Source organism: Myotis brandtii, unplaced genomic scaffold (genome assembly GCF_000412655.1).
Source record: "Myotis brandtii unplaced genomic scaffold, ASM41265v1 scaffold251, whole genome shotgun sequence".
Classification (NCBI taxonomy): domain Eukaryota; kingdom Metazoa; phylum Chordata; class Mammalia; order Chiroptera; family Vespertilionidae; genus Myotis; species Myotis brandtii.
This window is the reverse complement of record NW_005359516.1, coordinates 2,276,033-2,290,401: the sequence shown is the minus strand read 5'-3', so window position 1 is coordinate 2,290,401 and position 14,369 is coordinate 2,276,033. Positions and strand designations below refer to the sequence as shown.

Genomic DNA, 14,369 nt, shown 5'->3' with positions numbered 1-14,369 from the left:
TGATGCCTGTGGGAGAGAACTGAACAGACAGTGGCCTTCACTGAAGCAAGTGTAATGATCCTAAGTTGGCCACTCAGCTGAGCATTCAACACACCACGTATCCTCTTGGGAAAGGAGTCCTTCCCTCGAGGACAGGTAGAAGTCAGTGTTCCTTGTGAATCAGGAGGCAGCCAGAACACTCTTGCTGATAACTCAACAAGGGCCCCAGACCGGCTGACCTGAGTCACCACAGAGCTTCGTCACCCAGCATTAGCTGTGGTTTTCTGCTTCTTACTTTGAAGGGAGGCAAACACCCGTGTCCTGAATGATGACAGGACATACCAGTCCACACCCTCAGAGGCTTCTTGCCTTGCTGGGATGCTAATCCTGCCTAACAGCACTCTGTAACACTTCTATGGTTATGGTATTAGGTTTATGGAACACCTTTTAAAAATCAGAGTAGTGTGTTAAAAAGGGCATGAAATGTAAGTGACATAAGTGGTACATACCATTTTCAACCAGTTCCTTGAAAACACATATATTTTTCTCATTCTTAAAGTGTCCTACCATCTCCAGCAGGAATCAAATACAATGCACATGTATCACCCCATCCACACTCAGCCCGCAGCAGACATTACTAATTGATCACAGCACTGTTCCCACAGGTGCAGCCTTAAATCCTTCTGAACAGCCACTTCCAAGTAATCACAGTTGACCTAGAAAGTGGAACCATTTCCCATTTCTGCTCCTGTAATATCTGTTGCTACGTCAATGAAGTTTTGGAAATGAGGGTGGGAGGAGGAAGAGAGAAGTGAAGAGAGAAACGGGGTAAATGATTTGTCATTAATAAAAACGTATTTGTCAACCACTCAATGTTAGGTTTTGAGCAAGGCACCGCAGAAGTTGAGAATAGGAGCAAGAAAAAGAAAAGGCCCACGAAGTAGGAAATGAAACCTCTACATGCAATGCACACACTCTCACACACAATTACTGTCAATGGAGCAAGAGGCCATCCAGAAGCACCGTTGGTATGACGACAAAATCAAAGTGGATTCCCTTCCCCCAGCATAAAGGAGGCAGAACCTAAGAATATCAATACTATTTCTACCCAATTTCTCCGCCTCCTCAAAGCCAAAGGTTTTTATATAAACAAAGCCCCAGATTTTCAGGAAATGTCTGCTGTGAAGCCTCTGGAAATAGCTCATCAGGTGTTAAACAGCCCAGGTGAAAACAATGACTGAACCATTTATGAAAGAGGCTAAAGTGGAGAAAACCAAGGACAGTATGTAGGTGGGTAGTTCAGGACAACCCAGATTTCTTTAATGCTTTCTATTGGGAGCCTAAACATGCCTTTTCACAAAAGTTAATGACTGTTATCTTCAAGGCCAAACAGTGAGGCCGCTCACCCACATTTGCTCGGCTCAGCCCGCAGTGGAGTCAGATGACATCACAGCCCCCAGAGGGCATTCCTGGCTGAGCCAGAACTGGGCTCTGGGCTGTGTCCACGCACATAGGAGAGGGGTTGACTCTCTCTCCCAATCACAGGCCAGCTGGTACCTGCCTTGCGTAATGGTATATTCCACGGAAGGCACGTATCATATCCCATTTTCTGGCATAACAAACACACCCACACCCCTCTCTGGTTCACTTCTCAAGGCTGGGAACTCAGATAAACTGTCCATCTGCAGGGCAGGCCTGTGGGGCTCTCCGCAGAGGGAGCTGCCTCTCAGACAGACCGTCTCCACCCTCCGCCTGGGCACAGTCACCCCTGGAGCAGAACCCTGTCCCTGCTTCAGGCAGCTCCTCTCAGAGAGGAGCAAACAGCGGGAAAGCGGAAAGCATTGTTCTCTGATTAGTAGGTGAAGCCCATCTAGGGGGGATGAAGCACATTTATTTTCTTTTCTGCTGGAAAGAGCAGGCTCATTTCACCAAAGACTTTTCCTTGTCATCACTGAACAGCTCCTTGCAATTCTGGTTCCTTGGGTTCTGAGTTGCAAGCTGAAAAGATGAAGGAATTTTGACCCATAGGGACTGTTCTGTTCCAAAAGGTTAAACCTTTCTTTCTCCAGCTGAATGTTACAACTAAGAGCATCAATCAAGAAAGAAATGTTTGATAGTGGGTCACTAGATATTAGGTGACGCAAGTGAAGATCAAGAAAGTCTGTGGGGCAGTGTGCAGAAGCCCCGTGGAAAACACAGGCAGGCACTCAGCTCTGAGAACAACGGAATTTTTATAAGGAGCTACTATCTGTGTATTTAAACCTCAGGAGATAATTTAGTTTCCTGGCTCCCTAAAACATCAGCATTTCCTCCCCCATGGGCCAGCAGGATGGGCTTTTACATAACTACCAAGCAGTCAATATTGGGGGGGAGGGGTTTGAGGGGCACTTCAGTGGAGGTGACCCACTTTAAGCAAACCAATTACAGGGAGATTACTATAGAAAAGGATTATCAAATAAGGTCCTTTAATTAAGACACTGATTTTTAAAACCTACATTTTTTTTTCAGCCGCTCACTCATTGCAAAGGAGGTCCGTCCCACTGACTGTTTCACGTGTTAGTGATACAGTTTGCCAATGCGTACAACATCTTCACCTTTACCTAAGGGGGAAAATCACCTTTAATAAACATGGGTAGAATCTAACACCTGAGGATCCAGATATTAAACTATCTATTCAGAGGTGCAAGGGTCATCAAAAAATGCTGCCAACTGCATGAAGAAAGTCCCCATGGACAGGTGAAACCATAAATGCTATTTTGTTCTAATCAGCTACTCCATCAAGTCAATGGAAATGCATGTGCTTTTTTGTGGGTACATGTCATTGCTAAAGTTGGGGGTGAAGAGTCTGAAAGTAAGCCAGCTATTAGCAAATGTGCTAACCCAGATTCTATCTTTAGTTGGACTGTGAAGAACTAAATGTGTTAAAGTAAAAGTGTTAAAGACTCTGCCATGTTCCGCTATTATTTGGGGGAATGTCACCTGGGGAGGTGTGGAAACAGGGTGAGGAGGAGGTGAAGCCAGCACCCTAGTAGAGGGCTTTAGAGACTACAGTTCACGTGCTGTGACTTTCAGGCATAAATGGAAGAGATCATCCTTTAAAACAACACCCTTTAAAAAATTTATGGCAGAGCCCAGCCAACATGGCTCAGTGGTTGAGCATTGACCTATGAACCAGGAGGTCATGGTTCGATTCCCAGTCAGGGCATATGCCTGGGTTTCGGGCTCAATCCCATACGGGGCATGAAGGAGGCAGCCAATCAATGATTCTCTCTCATCACTGATGTTTCTATCTCTCTCTCCCTCTCTCTTCCTCTCTGAAGTCAATAAAAATATATTAAAAAAAATTATGGCAGAAATGCCAACAGGCTCCTCTCTAAAGTCAATAAAAATATATTTTTAAAAAATTATGGCAGAAATGCCAACAGGTCTCCATTAATGAATTTCTTATTAGAGGTTCCCTGGTCACAACAAAAAATGTCAGGTAGCACAAGTCTTGTGATCTTCTGTCCTCTGAACATCTGAAGTCTTGACCAAAGGAGAGAAAAAAACAAAACAAAACTCTACCACACTCATTTCTTTATGATATTTCACAGTGTTGGAAAGTAATAAGATTTCTTTTTAGCCAGCATGACACTTACATGCATGGAAAGTACTCTCAATATGGTAAATATTTAGGGGAGTGGCTGTCTGAAAATCTGATTACGTTGAGCCTAGTGTCTGCTGCAAAATGGCACTCTCCCATGTGAGTGACTCCAGACACCTCAGCATCCAGAGTCTTCCATGACCGACACAGAGAAGCACACTAGTGAGATGGCTAGATCAGCGGGCAAGGATTCTGGGTTCAAATCCTAATTCTGCCACTTGCCGACTATGGGAGCTTGGGTGAGTTACTTTACATTTTGTGCCTCAGTTTTGCTCATCTGCAAAAATAGGGATAATCATATCTCATAGGATTTCTAGATGGGTTAAAGGAGTTTGTGAAATACATAAAGCACTTAAAGAAATTACCATATATAGGCACTGTGCTAAGTGGTGGCCATTATCTCCTCAAAGAGTACCTTGCCCCGTCATACCAAGGACCCTCTTCTTGAGCCCTAGGTGCCCGCTGTGTATCTCGTCATATTGTGAAAAACTATGTGTCTGCTTCTGCTACAAGCTATGAAAAATTCAGGGGCGGGGCACAAGAGCTAGGTCACGGCCCTCTGCATTAATATCACCAAACCCTGCAGAGAATCTGCACAATCCATGTACAAAATAAGTAATTTCAACAAACAAATAAATAGCATCCCTCACTTTGAGCTGATGAATCTTATTTTTGTTATTCAGCCCGTTAGCTCTATAATACAGCATCAAGTGAATAAAGTGGCTGCCATTGGTGAATTAAGAACCACATTACATTAGCCCCAAGCCTACAAAAATCACACTGTTTGCTCACTTGGAGATAGTCTACATGGGATGACAGTGGAGGTACTCCGAATGCCTTTGTTATTACTGTTAAAAGAAAAAAAAAAGTCCTGCCTTTTATCAGAAATAAAAGATAAATCCAATTTAGTTGAAAGGACTTTTGTTCATTTTCCCCTCCCTTCCACAGTAAGGGAAAGAGGCACTTCACAAGAAATAAGCTCACATTACACATTGAGTTGATGTTGTTTTCCTAAGCGTAAATCTCTAACTTTTAAGTTATTCACTGGGGCATAACCAGTTCATTCACCAAAACCTTTTACAACTACAGAAGGTTCAAAATAAGAACTTACTTGAAATGACGGCCTTCATCAGAGGTCCCATTCTCTTGATATAGCATTTGATCCCAATATAGGAACGTGGAGTTATGCCTTTTGTACTTTTTTTCTCCCCCAAGGAAATTTACAATAGAGCAGAATTTTGCTTAACTAAGTCAGGGAGAAAACTACTCACTGGAACTTCCAGTTCACAGGTAGTAATGGAAGTTCTGCGATAATTACAGGTACCATGTGGGGATCAGAGTTTACTAGTGATGACCTTCAGGCACCGAGAGACCCTGAAATAGCTTCTGAATCATTAAAGAATGATGAAGTTACATAACAATCTTTAACGTGTGTGCACCTAACAACAGAATGTCAAAATACATGAGGCAAAAATTAACTGAATTGCAAGGAAAAATAGATAAATCCATTATCAGAGTTGGAGACTTCAACACTCCTCTATCAGAAATAGGCAGATCCAGCAGGCAGAAAATCAGTAAGGACATAATTGAACTCCACAACACCATCAACCAACTGGATATAATTGACTATTTTGTCCAAATACACATTCTTTCTCAAGCTCACATGAGCATTTATCAAAACAGATCACATTTTGGGCTATAAAACACACACTGATAAATTTAAAAGCTCAGAAATCATTCAATGTTTGCTTTTAGACTACAAAGGAGTTAAATACTGAAGATTAGGCAACACACTTATAAATAATACATGGATCAAAGAAGAAATCTCAGAAATAAAATGTATTTTGAATTAAATAAAAATGGAAATACAACTCATTCAACTGTGTGGGATGCGGCTAAAGCAGCACTTAGAGGAAAATTTATAACATTGAATAAATATATTAGTAAAGAAGAAAGAACTAAGATCAATAATTTAAGTTTTTACCTTAGGAAAAGTTTGAAAAAGGAAAGCAAGTTAAATTCAAAGTAAGGAGACTATGATAAAGTTATTTATTTTAGTTATCATCTTGTTCTACTCTAAATTTCTGAAAATTAGTCACCCACATGGGACAGTATTTCTCAAACATTTTAATTAAAATCCCTGAAATGGCAAAAGGAAGGAACTCATACCCATTCCTTTAGAGTCTGGGGCACAGTATACAACAAAGGAAAAAAAAACACACCCTAATTTATTTGAGGTTTTATGTTCTAAAAGTTAATTTTGATATTTCAATTTCCATTCTATTCACTAATATATCTGAGTATGTTTTAATACAGAAAATGTTCTAACTTGCCAGCTAAGTTCCTTTTAGATTCTTTAATTATTCCTTATTCCAGGGAGATGTGTTGGTTTTGGTCTGTGGATCCAGATATGCCTCGGCATACTCCATAGTACTCCCATTTGAGAAGGGGGATGAAAATACACAGTCTCTGTTAACCAGAATATCACATAGTGGATTGTAGGGCTGCCTCGTGACCCCCAAATCCTGCAAAGCACAAATTCCAGAAAGAGTAGGAGAGCATAGGCAGGTTCATCATGCCTTTCAGTAGAGACCCAATGCTCATCAGTCCTCGGCCAAGCTGAGGAAGAGTGAGGTAAGGCATCCTTTCTCCCCAGGGATTGAACATGGTAAGTAATCCTTCTCTCTGTCACCACATTAATGTTCATTTCCTCCACCACCACAAGTGTTTCTTCTTCCAACATGCCCTGGGTGGGAGGGAAGGAGAAGTCTTGCCATGAGAGGGAGAAGTGAAGTGATGCTCACTATAATGCATTGTCTGCTTTCCCAGTTCTCAATATTTTCTATCCCAACTTTCGGGGGCAATGACATGTTCCCAACCCAAAAGAATGATTCATTACAGGGTGAGCCTCATATTAGTGGAAAGAACAGAAATTCCACAAACAGACCCAGTACTCCTAAGAATGTATCAGGTGACAAATTGTGGGATTTGAATTCAGTGAGTAGATAATAAATTATTCAACAAATGGTGTTTAGAGTAACTGGATCATTATTTAACAAAAGGCAAGTTAGACTTTTATCTCACATCTTACACCAAAATACATTCCCAAGAAATTGAAATTTAAACCCAAAAAGTCACAACTTAAAAGTACAAGGGAAAATGAGAGATCAGTCATTGAAATGCCTTCCTACCCCAAGACTAAGTATTATGCAAAAGTAGAAATCACAATGGAATAATGAACAGATTTTAAGTCCTTAAAAGTAAAAACACAATCACACGTCTGTAAACCCAAACACAATACATCTAAGTTTAAAAGGCAAAATGAAGAAAATATTTTCAATTTAATTTTTTAAAAACTGCTTACAAATCAACATGAAAACAACCTACTCAAAACATGGTCTAAGGACAGAAATAGGGAATTCACAAGCAAGTAAATTCAAATACTCAAACGTGAAGAATCTTTAAATTCTACCAAACTTTGGTCTTACCCAAAGAAATACAAATTAAAATAATTAGATACCATTTACCAACATAATTAGAAAAGTCTAGAAAATGATAATATTCACCATAGGCAAGGTTGCTGATAAATAGGTATTGACACGTAGGTGGTAGAAGTATCAATTTGTACAGCTGTTCTGGAGGGCAGATGGTCAAAACATGTTAAAAGGTGAAAAAGTGTGTACCTTTGACCTTAGTAATCCAGCTCTGGGGATTAGTCCATAGAAGATAATTGAAAGACGCTAGTAATAATTTAGCTGCAAGAATTTTCATTTCAGGTTTGGGTATTTAAAAGTTTGAAACAACCTACATCTCAATCAATAAGGGATACATAAATAAACAATGATAATTCTATAATGGAATGTGTCATAGTCATTAAAAAATTATAGGTTGATAAGATATATTTATATTGTTTGCCACAGAAATAGTTTCCCTATATACTGTAAATAAAAGGCAGATTTAGAAACATAATCTACTAAATGGCATTTTGAAGGGAAAAAAATGAATATACAAATATCTGTATCCATACCCATAATGAGATCTGGTAGGATACCTACCTGTTGGTTAAACCTAGTAAAGAGGATGCCTCTGGTGAGTCAAATTTGGGCTTTTTTTTGGGGGGGGGGGAAGAGTGGAAGAGAGAGGGAAAGAGAGAGAGAAACATCAATGTGAGAGAAACAAATCTATTGGTTGCCTCCTGCACGAGCCCTGACCAGGCTGGGGAGGAGTTTGCAACCAAGGTATGTGCCCTTGACCGGAATTGAACCCAGTTCCCTTTGGTCTGCAGGCCGAGGCTCTATCTGCTGAGCCAACCTGGCTAGGGCTGGGTATGTTTTTTAGATTCTTTTGTTTGTAGATTCTGATTTCCGTTTCATTTTGGAAAAAGAATAAGTAGGATATAACTGAGGCTGGCAGAGAAGGAGTGTGTTCTGAATGGCCTGCATGGAGAGGTGGCAAGCAGAGGGTGTGCATCTGTGAACACTACGTGGCCTGCACCGTGGCCAGCATTAAGTGTGTATGTTTTGTGTGTTTTTTGGAGGGGGGCAGGGTTGTGGTTGATGAGGTTCAGAGAGAGTCCAGATCCAGGAGGATTCCCCAACTGGGTAATGTCCGAGTCTACCTCACCTCCCTAAAAAATGCTCAGGCCCCAGGCTTGCTTTCTTCATTCTAGTTCAGGGACCTATGATTCATCCCCTGAAACCCTAATTATAACACCCAAGGTCTGCTATGTGCAAAAAAACATCTGTCATTGTTTCAATTTGTTGGCAGGGGGTGTGGATAGCATGCAAACTGGCCCAATGACATGCTCCTCCAATGCAAAATAATAACCCAGGAGCCATCCAAGGTGAGAAGTGCTCAAGCCCAGAGTTTCCATCTGAGCTGGGTGCTAAGCAAGGTGAACAGTTTATGTCCCTTCATAGTTCATATGCCAATTCCTCAGAGCCACTGCCATGGCAAAAGTTAGAGGCCTTGAGCTATTTCTTCTTTTTTTTAATTGTTGACAATATGTCCCCCATCACCCTTCACCCTTTGCCCCCTTCCACCCCACTCTAGGCCTTCACTACACTATTGTCCGTGTCCATGTCTTAATTTTTTAAATTAAATTAAAAAAATTATTGGGGTAATATTGGTTAATAAAATTATACAGGCTTCAGGTGTACAATTCTATAATACCTGTATGTATATTGTATTGTGTGTTCACCACTTCAAGTCAAGTCTCCTTCCATCACCATTTATTCCCCCTTTCCTCTCTTCTGCCTCTCCCCCACCCCCGCTGCTTCTTTCAACTAAGAAAAGGATCCTAAGTTTGTGTTTTCCCAGTTGGTTGCCAAGGCCTGCGGAGGGAGGGGGCAGAGTGTGTAATTGCAAACCTCTCATTTATCAGTGTTGGCTGCTTTTGTGTCACCAAATTACGTGTACCATTTAGCCAGTTAATCTCCGGTACCTCTTGGAGGTACATTAATTACACAGAGAATGCCGCAGACCTGGCAAGAGATGCTGGAGGAGCAGTTAAGGTACATCTAGCTCTAAGTGCCCAGGAGACTTGTTTACTGACTGACCTCATTCAAACTCAAGCTGGAGATATGGCCTCTTTGTAAGAATCCAATATTTTGACCTAAAAGTAGTGATCTTCAAAACAAAACAAAAGACAAAGAGCAAATGAGCAAACAACAACAACAACACAAATCTCCCACACAAGCCTGGGTCCTCTTACTTCAAATGCTATCGTAGCATCTAGTAGTCACTTCTGAGGCTCCACCTGTGCTCACAGTGGCCAAGGGCAGAGATGAAGACTGAGTCTCTGCCCTCAAACAAGTAGAAAAGAGAGGGCAAGTATCAACCAAGGTTAATCCAAGGCAGGACATGGAGGGGCCGAACTCTGCTGCTGAGGTTCCTAGCCAGAAACATTAACATATTCAAAGATTAAAACAAAAACAAAAGCAAGGCAATAGCAGGCTGGAATTCCACTAAGTTATATGTACAAGCTTGTTACACAACGCAGTTATGTGTACATGCCTTCTTGAAGAAGCCCTAAGCATCTATAAGTACCTGAGAAGTACAAGAAAGAAGAAGGAGAAGGTGGGGAAAATGGAAAGCTTTGCAAGGTAAGGGGACAATGAAAAATTAAAAGCAAAGGTACTGAGATTTCACTTGACAAGGGGAGAGACTCTACATGAAAGAAAATGGTTTCCTACGACTTACTAGAAAGCACTAGCAAATACATGAAATTCCATTTCAATAAACTTCCAACTTGTTCTTTAAGCCTAGGTAATGATTTATTTAAGTCATATTCAATACAACCAATCCATAATATTTCTAAAGAATTTACCCAGATTTTTAGATTTGGTATAAAGCAGTGGTTCCCAACATAGGGCACACGCCCCACAGGGGGTAATTTGATTTTTAAAGGGGACAATTAGAGAGTGAGCTGTTAACAGTGAATTTTTTTGCATTTCTTATGGTTCTAGGGGCCTCATATATAGTACATAAATATATATTGTGACATTTATGCATTTCAGTTCTCTATTATATGTTTTGAAACTTTATTTGCTATTTTTTCATATCACTTCATATTATTTTTTTTAACAATTTCTTAGTGATTCCTTCCTCAGTACTTCAACTGTCCTTTCGTTCTTTTATTTTTCTCTTTCATGGATGCCATGTTCTTTGGAAGCTTGTTTAGAACAAGTTAATGGCCTTTTAGGTTTCCTCCACGTGAATAGGAGTTCACTTTTTTAATAATAAGAATTATATGTCACAGGGGGGCATCAGGATTTTAGAGATGCTTAGGTGGGGCATGGCCAAATAAAGGTGGGTAACCACTGGTCTAAAGGGAATGTGCCTTGCATTTGAAATGAAGAGTTCCTAAGAGATGGTTCCGGTAGCCCAGATTTCAGGCTTTCCTATTTCAGGCTTTTTTATACTTGACATTTCATGGAGGGGGGAGGGGAGGGAAGCAAAACAAAAACAAAAGTACCCAAATCTCTATCTAGATGCAATTTTAAACATATTAATGTTTAGTTTATACTTTAAGTTTATGCTTAAAAATGAGGTGATTAAAAATATTTGAAATGGCCTTGGTCGGGTAACTCAGTCGATTGGAATATTGTCCCGTACACCAAAAGGTTACGGGTTCGATCTCTGGTTGGGGTATGTATGGGAGGCAACCTATCAGTGTTTCTCTCTCTCTCCCTTCCTCTCTTTCTCAAATCAATAAAATATATAATCGGGTGAGGGTAAAAAATATACATATTTGAAATGGTAGCAGAACAGCAGTCAATTTTGGCAATCCAAAAAGAGAAAGAAGGAGTGACATGATTAGCATTGGTTAGCTTAAGTCTAATAACATTGGATTCTCACATTTCCCCTGGGTAAAGTACAAGAACACTTAGAACAAGAGACTTCAGCAAGAGTTCTCACTCTGCCCTGGCCAACGAGGCAAGCACCTTTAATAGTTACTCATAAATCCACAGTGGCATTTATAAATGTCAGAATGTACTTGTAGATAAAATGCAATTGGTTAAGCCAGAAGCTTCCCTAACAGCAACTGACTGAAGAGCAGTGGTTTCCCCCCCCCCCCCACCCCCGTGTTCCTCCCCTGTCTCCCCAGCAGCAGCCTAAGCCACACCAGGGAACTTGTTAGCCATGCAAACTCTCCTGTTTCCCACCTGGCAATCTGGTTTACCAAACCCTCCAGGTGGTTGTGATTTGAGGGCACTGCTGTGGAAGATGCTACAGAGGTTGTGCTTGTGAAACCAAGCACACAATGCCCAATTCAGCGTGTCAGGCTGTTCCCTTTTTTGGTTGACCCAACCTCCACTTCCCATTGCCCATCCCTTTTAGTGGGCAGCCCAAAGAGTAGGACCCTGTTCAAACATGCTTTCAAAAGGCTCTCAGAGATAGGGCTAATGGAAAAAGTCACCTAGTTTTTGTATGTTACCATAGCAACACAACGGCACGAAGCATCATTTATTCGTACAAGAAAGGTCCCCTTTGCAGGGGATGTGGCGTATTACAGAAAAATTCCGAGGAAACCAAATTTTGGAAAAGCAAATATGGGAAACGCAGCTTCTAAGGCTCCAGATACACCTTTACATCCATGTTCTAAGTGAACTTTCCCTAATTATGGCTGCCCAGGAAGGAAAGCCTGTGTTCTGGGCCAACCACCACTGTCTACACTGAAAGACAAAATTTCCATGCAATGGAGAAACATCTTACTTCATGCCTCCTACTGGCCTCAGTCCCAAATCCACAGGGAAGCTGACCTGTTTCATCTCTAAACATCCTTAGTGACACTTGGCATCCTAGGATGTCGTTCTTTAGGTCTACATCCAGTCCTCCTTCTGGGAGCTGCCAGAAAAATAATAATGTTTATTTCTAGATTATAAAACCCACTTCTGTATCACAATATCACTTTCATTTGTGTATAACCCTTTCTTTTTTATAGTTTATAAATAGCTTCCACGTTTCCATCTCATTTGATTCTCATAATAACCTGTGAGCTGGGCACAGTTTTATTTCCACTTTACAGTTGAGAAAACTGGAACTTAGTGCTGAATTCAGTAAACAACCGACCATGAAATGTAATGGAGGAAATACAAATATTTTGCATCAAAAATTAAAGAATTCACAATGTGCAAAAGAACTCCCAAACTTGCTTGAATTTGTCATCTGCCAAATGATATTCACAAAAATCATTAGGCAGGTTTTTAACTTGGGTGGTATTTTTCTGGCTTAAGAAGGATGGGGAGCAGGGAGATGAGATGAGTAAGACAGACACTCTCCCAGTTATGGAATCGACATAACCTGCAATGAAATTCTATGGGGTTCACTTAATAGCAAGGATAACTTGATGGTGCTAAGATTAATTAAGATCTTACTACATGCCAGGCACTATTCTATGTTCATTACATACATCCAACAACCCTATTAATATCACCATTTCAGAGATGGGAAAAGCAAGGCACAGAGAAGCTAAGTAACTTGCCCAAGATTACACATCTTGCTCCCTGGACGCAAAGGAGGATGTGGGACTGGAGATGCCAAGCCCCTGTGAGGTTTGCTCTGCCAGCGATGGAAACCTGACATGGGAGGGCAGCCACCACAGGAATCTGGATTACTTTTCCAGGGTTGCCATTTAATCATCAGTCTCCACACTCTCTCTGCCAAAACCTCAATCAGTGCTCAGGTTCTAAGTAATCAGGAGTATTAACTGATTCTTTCTCAGAGTGTCCCCATGAAAATGGGAAGGAGAGGAGAGATACTGGTTTTCTAGATCTGGGTGAGCAGTGGCACACTGCCTGATTTGCCTGGGACTGCCTTCAACGACGTGAAGAAAATCAGAGAGAAAAGCAACTCGAGGAAATGGGCAAATGAAAGATGCATGTGGCCCTGATGAGTATTTAGCAATCTAGAAAGTGAGATGGAAGGCAGAAGTTCTAGTAAATACATTTATTTATTTACTTATTTATTTATTTGATCGATTGGTTACCTCCCACATACAAGGGTTGGACCTGCAACCCAGGTAATTATGGCTGCCCAGGAAGGAAAGCCTGTGTTCTGGGCCAACCACCACTGTCTACACTGAAAGACAAAATTTCCATGCAATGGAGAAACATCTTACTTCATGCCTCCTACTGGCCTCAGTCCCAAATCCACAGGGAAGCTGACCTGTTTCATCTCTAAACATCCTTAGTGACACTTGGCATCCTAGGATGTCGTTCTTTAGGTCTACATCCAGTCCTCCTTCTGGGAGCTGCCAGAAAAATAATAATGTTTATTTCTAGATTATAAAACCCACTTCTGTATCACAATATCACTTTCATTTGTGTATAACCCTTTCTTTTTTATAGTTTATAAATAGCTTCCACGTTTCCATCTCATTTGATTCTCATAATAACCTGTGAGCTGGGCACAGTTTTATTTCCACTTTACAGTTGAGAAAACTGGAACTTAGTGCTGAATTCAGTAAACAACCGACCATGAAATGTAATGGAGGAAATACAAATATTTTGCATCAAAAATTAAAGAATTCACAATGTGCAAAAGAACTCCCAAACTTGCTTGAATTTGTCATCTGCCAAATGATATTCACAAAAATCATTAGGCAGGTTTTTAACTTGGGTGGTATTTTTCTGGCTTAAGAAGGATGGGGAGCAGGGAGATGAGATGAGTAAGACAGACACTCTCCCAGTTATGGAATCGACATAACCTGCAATGAAATTCTATGGGGTTCACTTAATAGCAAGGATAACTTGATGGTGCTAAGATTAATTAAGATCTTACTACATGCCAGGCACTATTCTATGTTCATTACATGCATCCAACAACCCTATTAATATCAGAGATGGAGAGATGGGAAAAGCAAGGCACAGAGAAGCTAAGTAACTTGCCCAAGATTACACATCTTGCTCCCTGGACGGATGTGGGAATGTGGGACTGGAGATGCCAAGCCCCTGTGAGGTTTGCTCTGCCAGCGATGGAAACCTGACATGGGAGGGCAGCCACCACAGGAATCTGGATTACTTTTCCAGGGTTGCCATTTAATCATCAGTCTCCACACTCTCTCTGCCAAAACCTCAATCAGTGCTCAGGTTCTAAGTAATCAGGAGTATTAACTGATTATTTCTCAGAGTGTCCCCATGAAAATGGGAAGGAGAGGAGAGATACTGGTTTTCTAGATCTGGGTGAGCAGTGGCACACTGCCTGATTTGCCTGGGACTGCCTTCAACGACGTGAAGAAAATCAG

The 14,369-nt window shown here is 41.0% G+C and overlaps 1 protein-coding gene and 1 long non-coding RNA gene across 2 annotated transcripts in view; both read right to left on the bottom strand.

Annotated features, from left to right (window-relative positions):
• TGFA (transforming growth factor, alpha) overlaps positions 1–12,014 on the bottom strand; it is a 93,923-nt gene extending 81,909 nt beyond the window's left edge. Inside the window, exon 1 of the mRNA XM_014540937.1 lies at positions 11,887–12,014. Coding sequence (XP_014396423.1) covers positions 11,887–11,905 — 19 coding nt within the window. The 5' untranslated portion in view covers positions 11,906–12,014. The remainder of the gene's footprint in view (positions 1–11,886) is intronic.
• On the bottom strand, positions 4,527–7,420 carry LOC106726350. The gene is made up of 2 exons (XR_001362410.1): positions 7,189–7,420; positions 4,527–6,368 (listed from the first exon to the last, which is right to left on the bottom strand). It is a non-coding gene; the product is annotated as an uncharacterized LOC106726350 (long non-coding RNA).
• Positions 12,015–14,369: the final 2,355 nt, after the last annotated feature.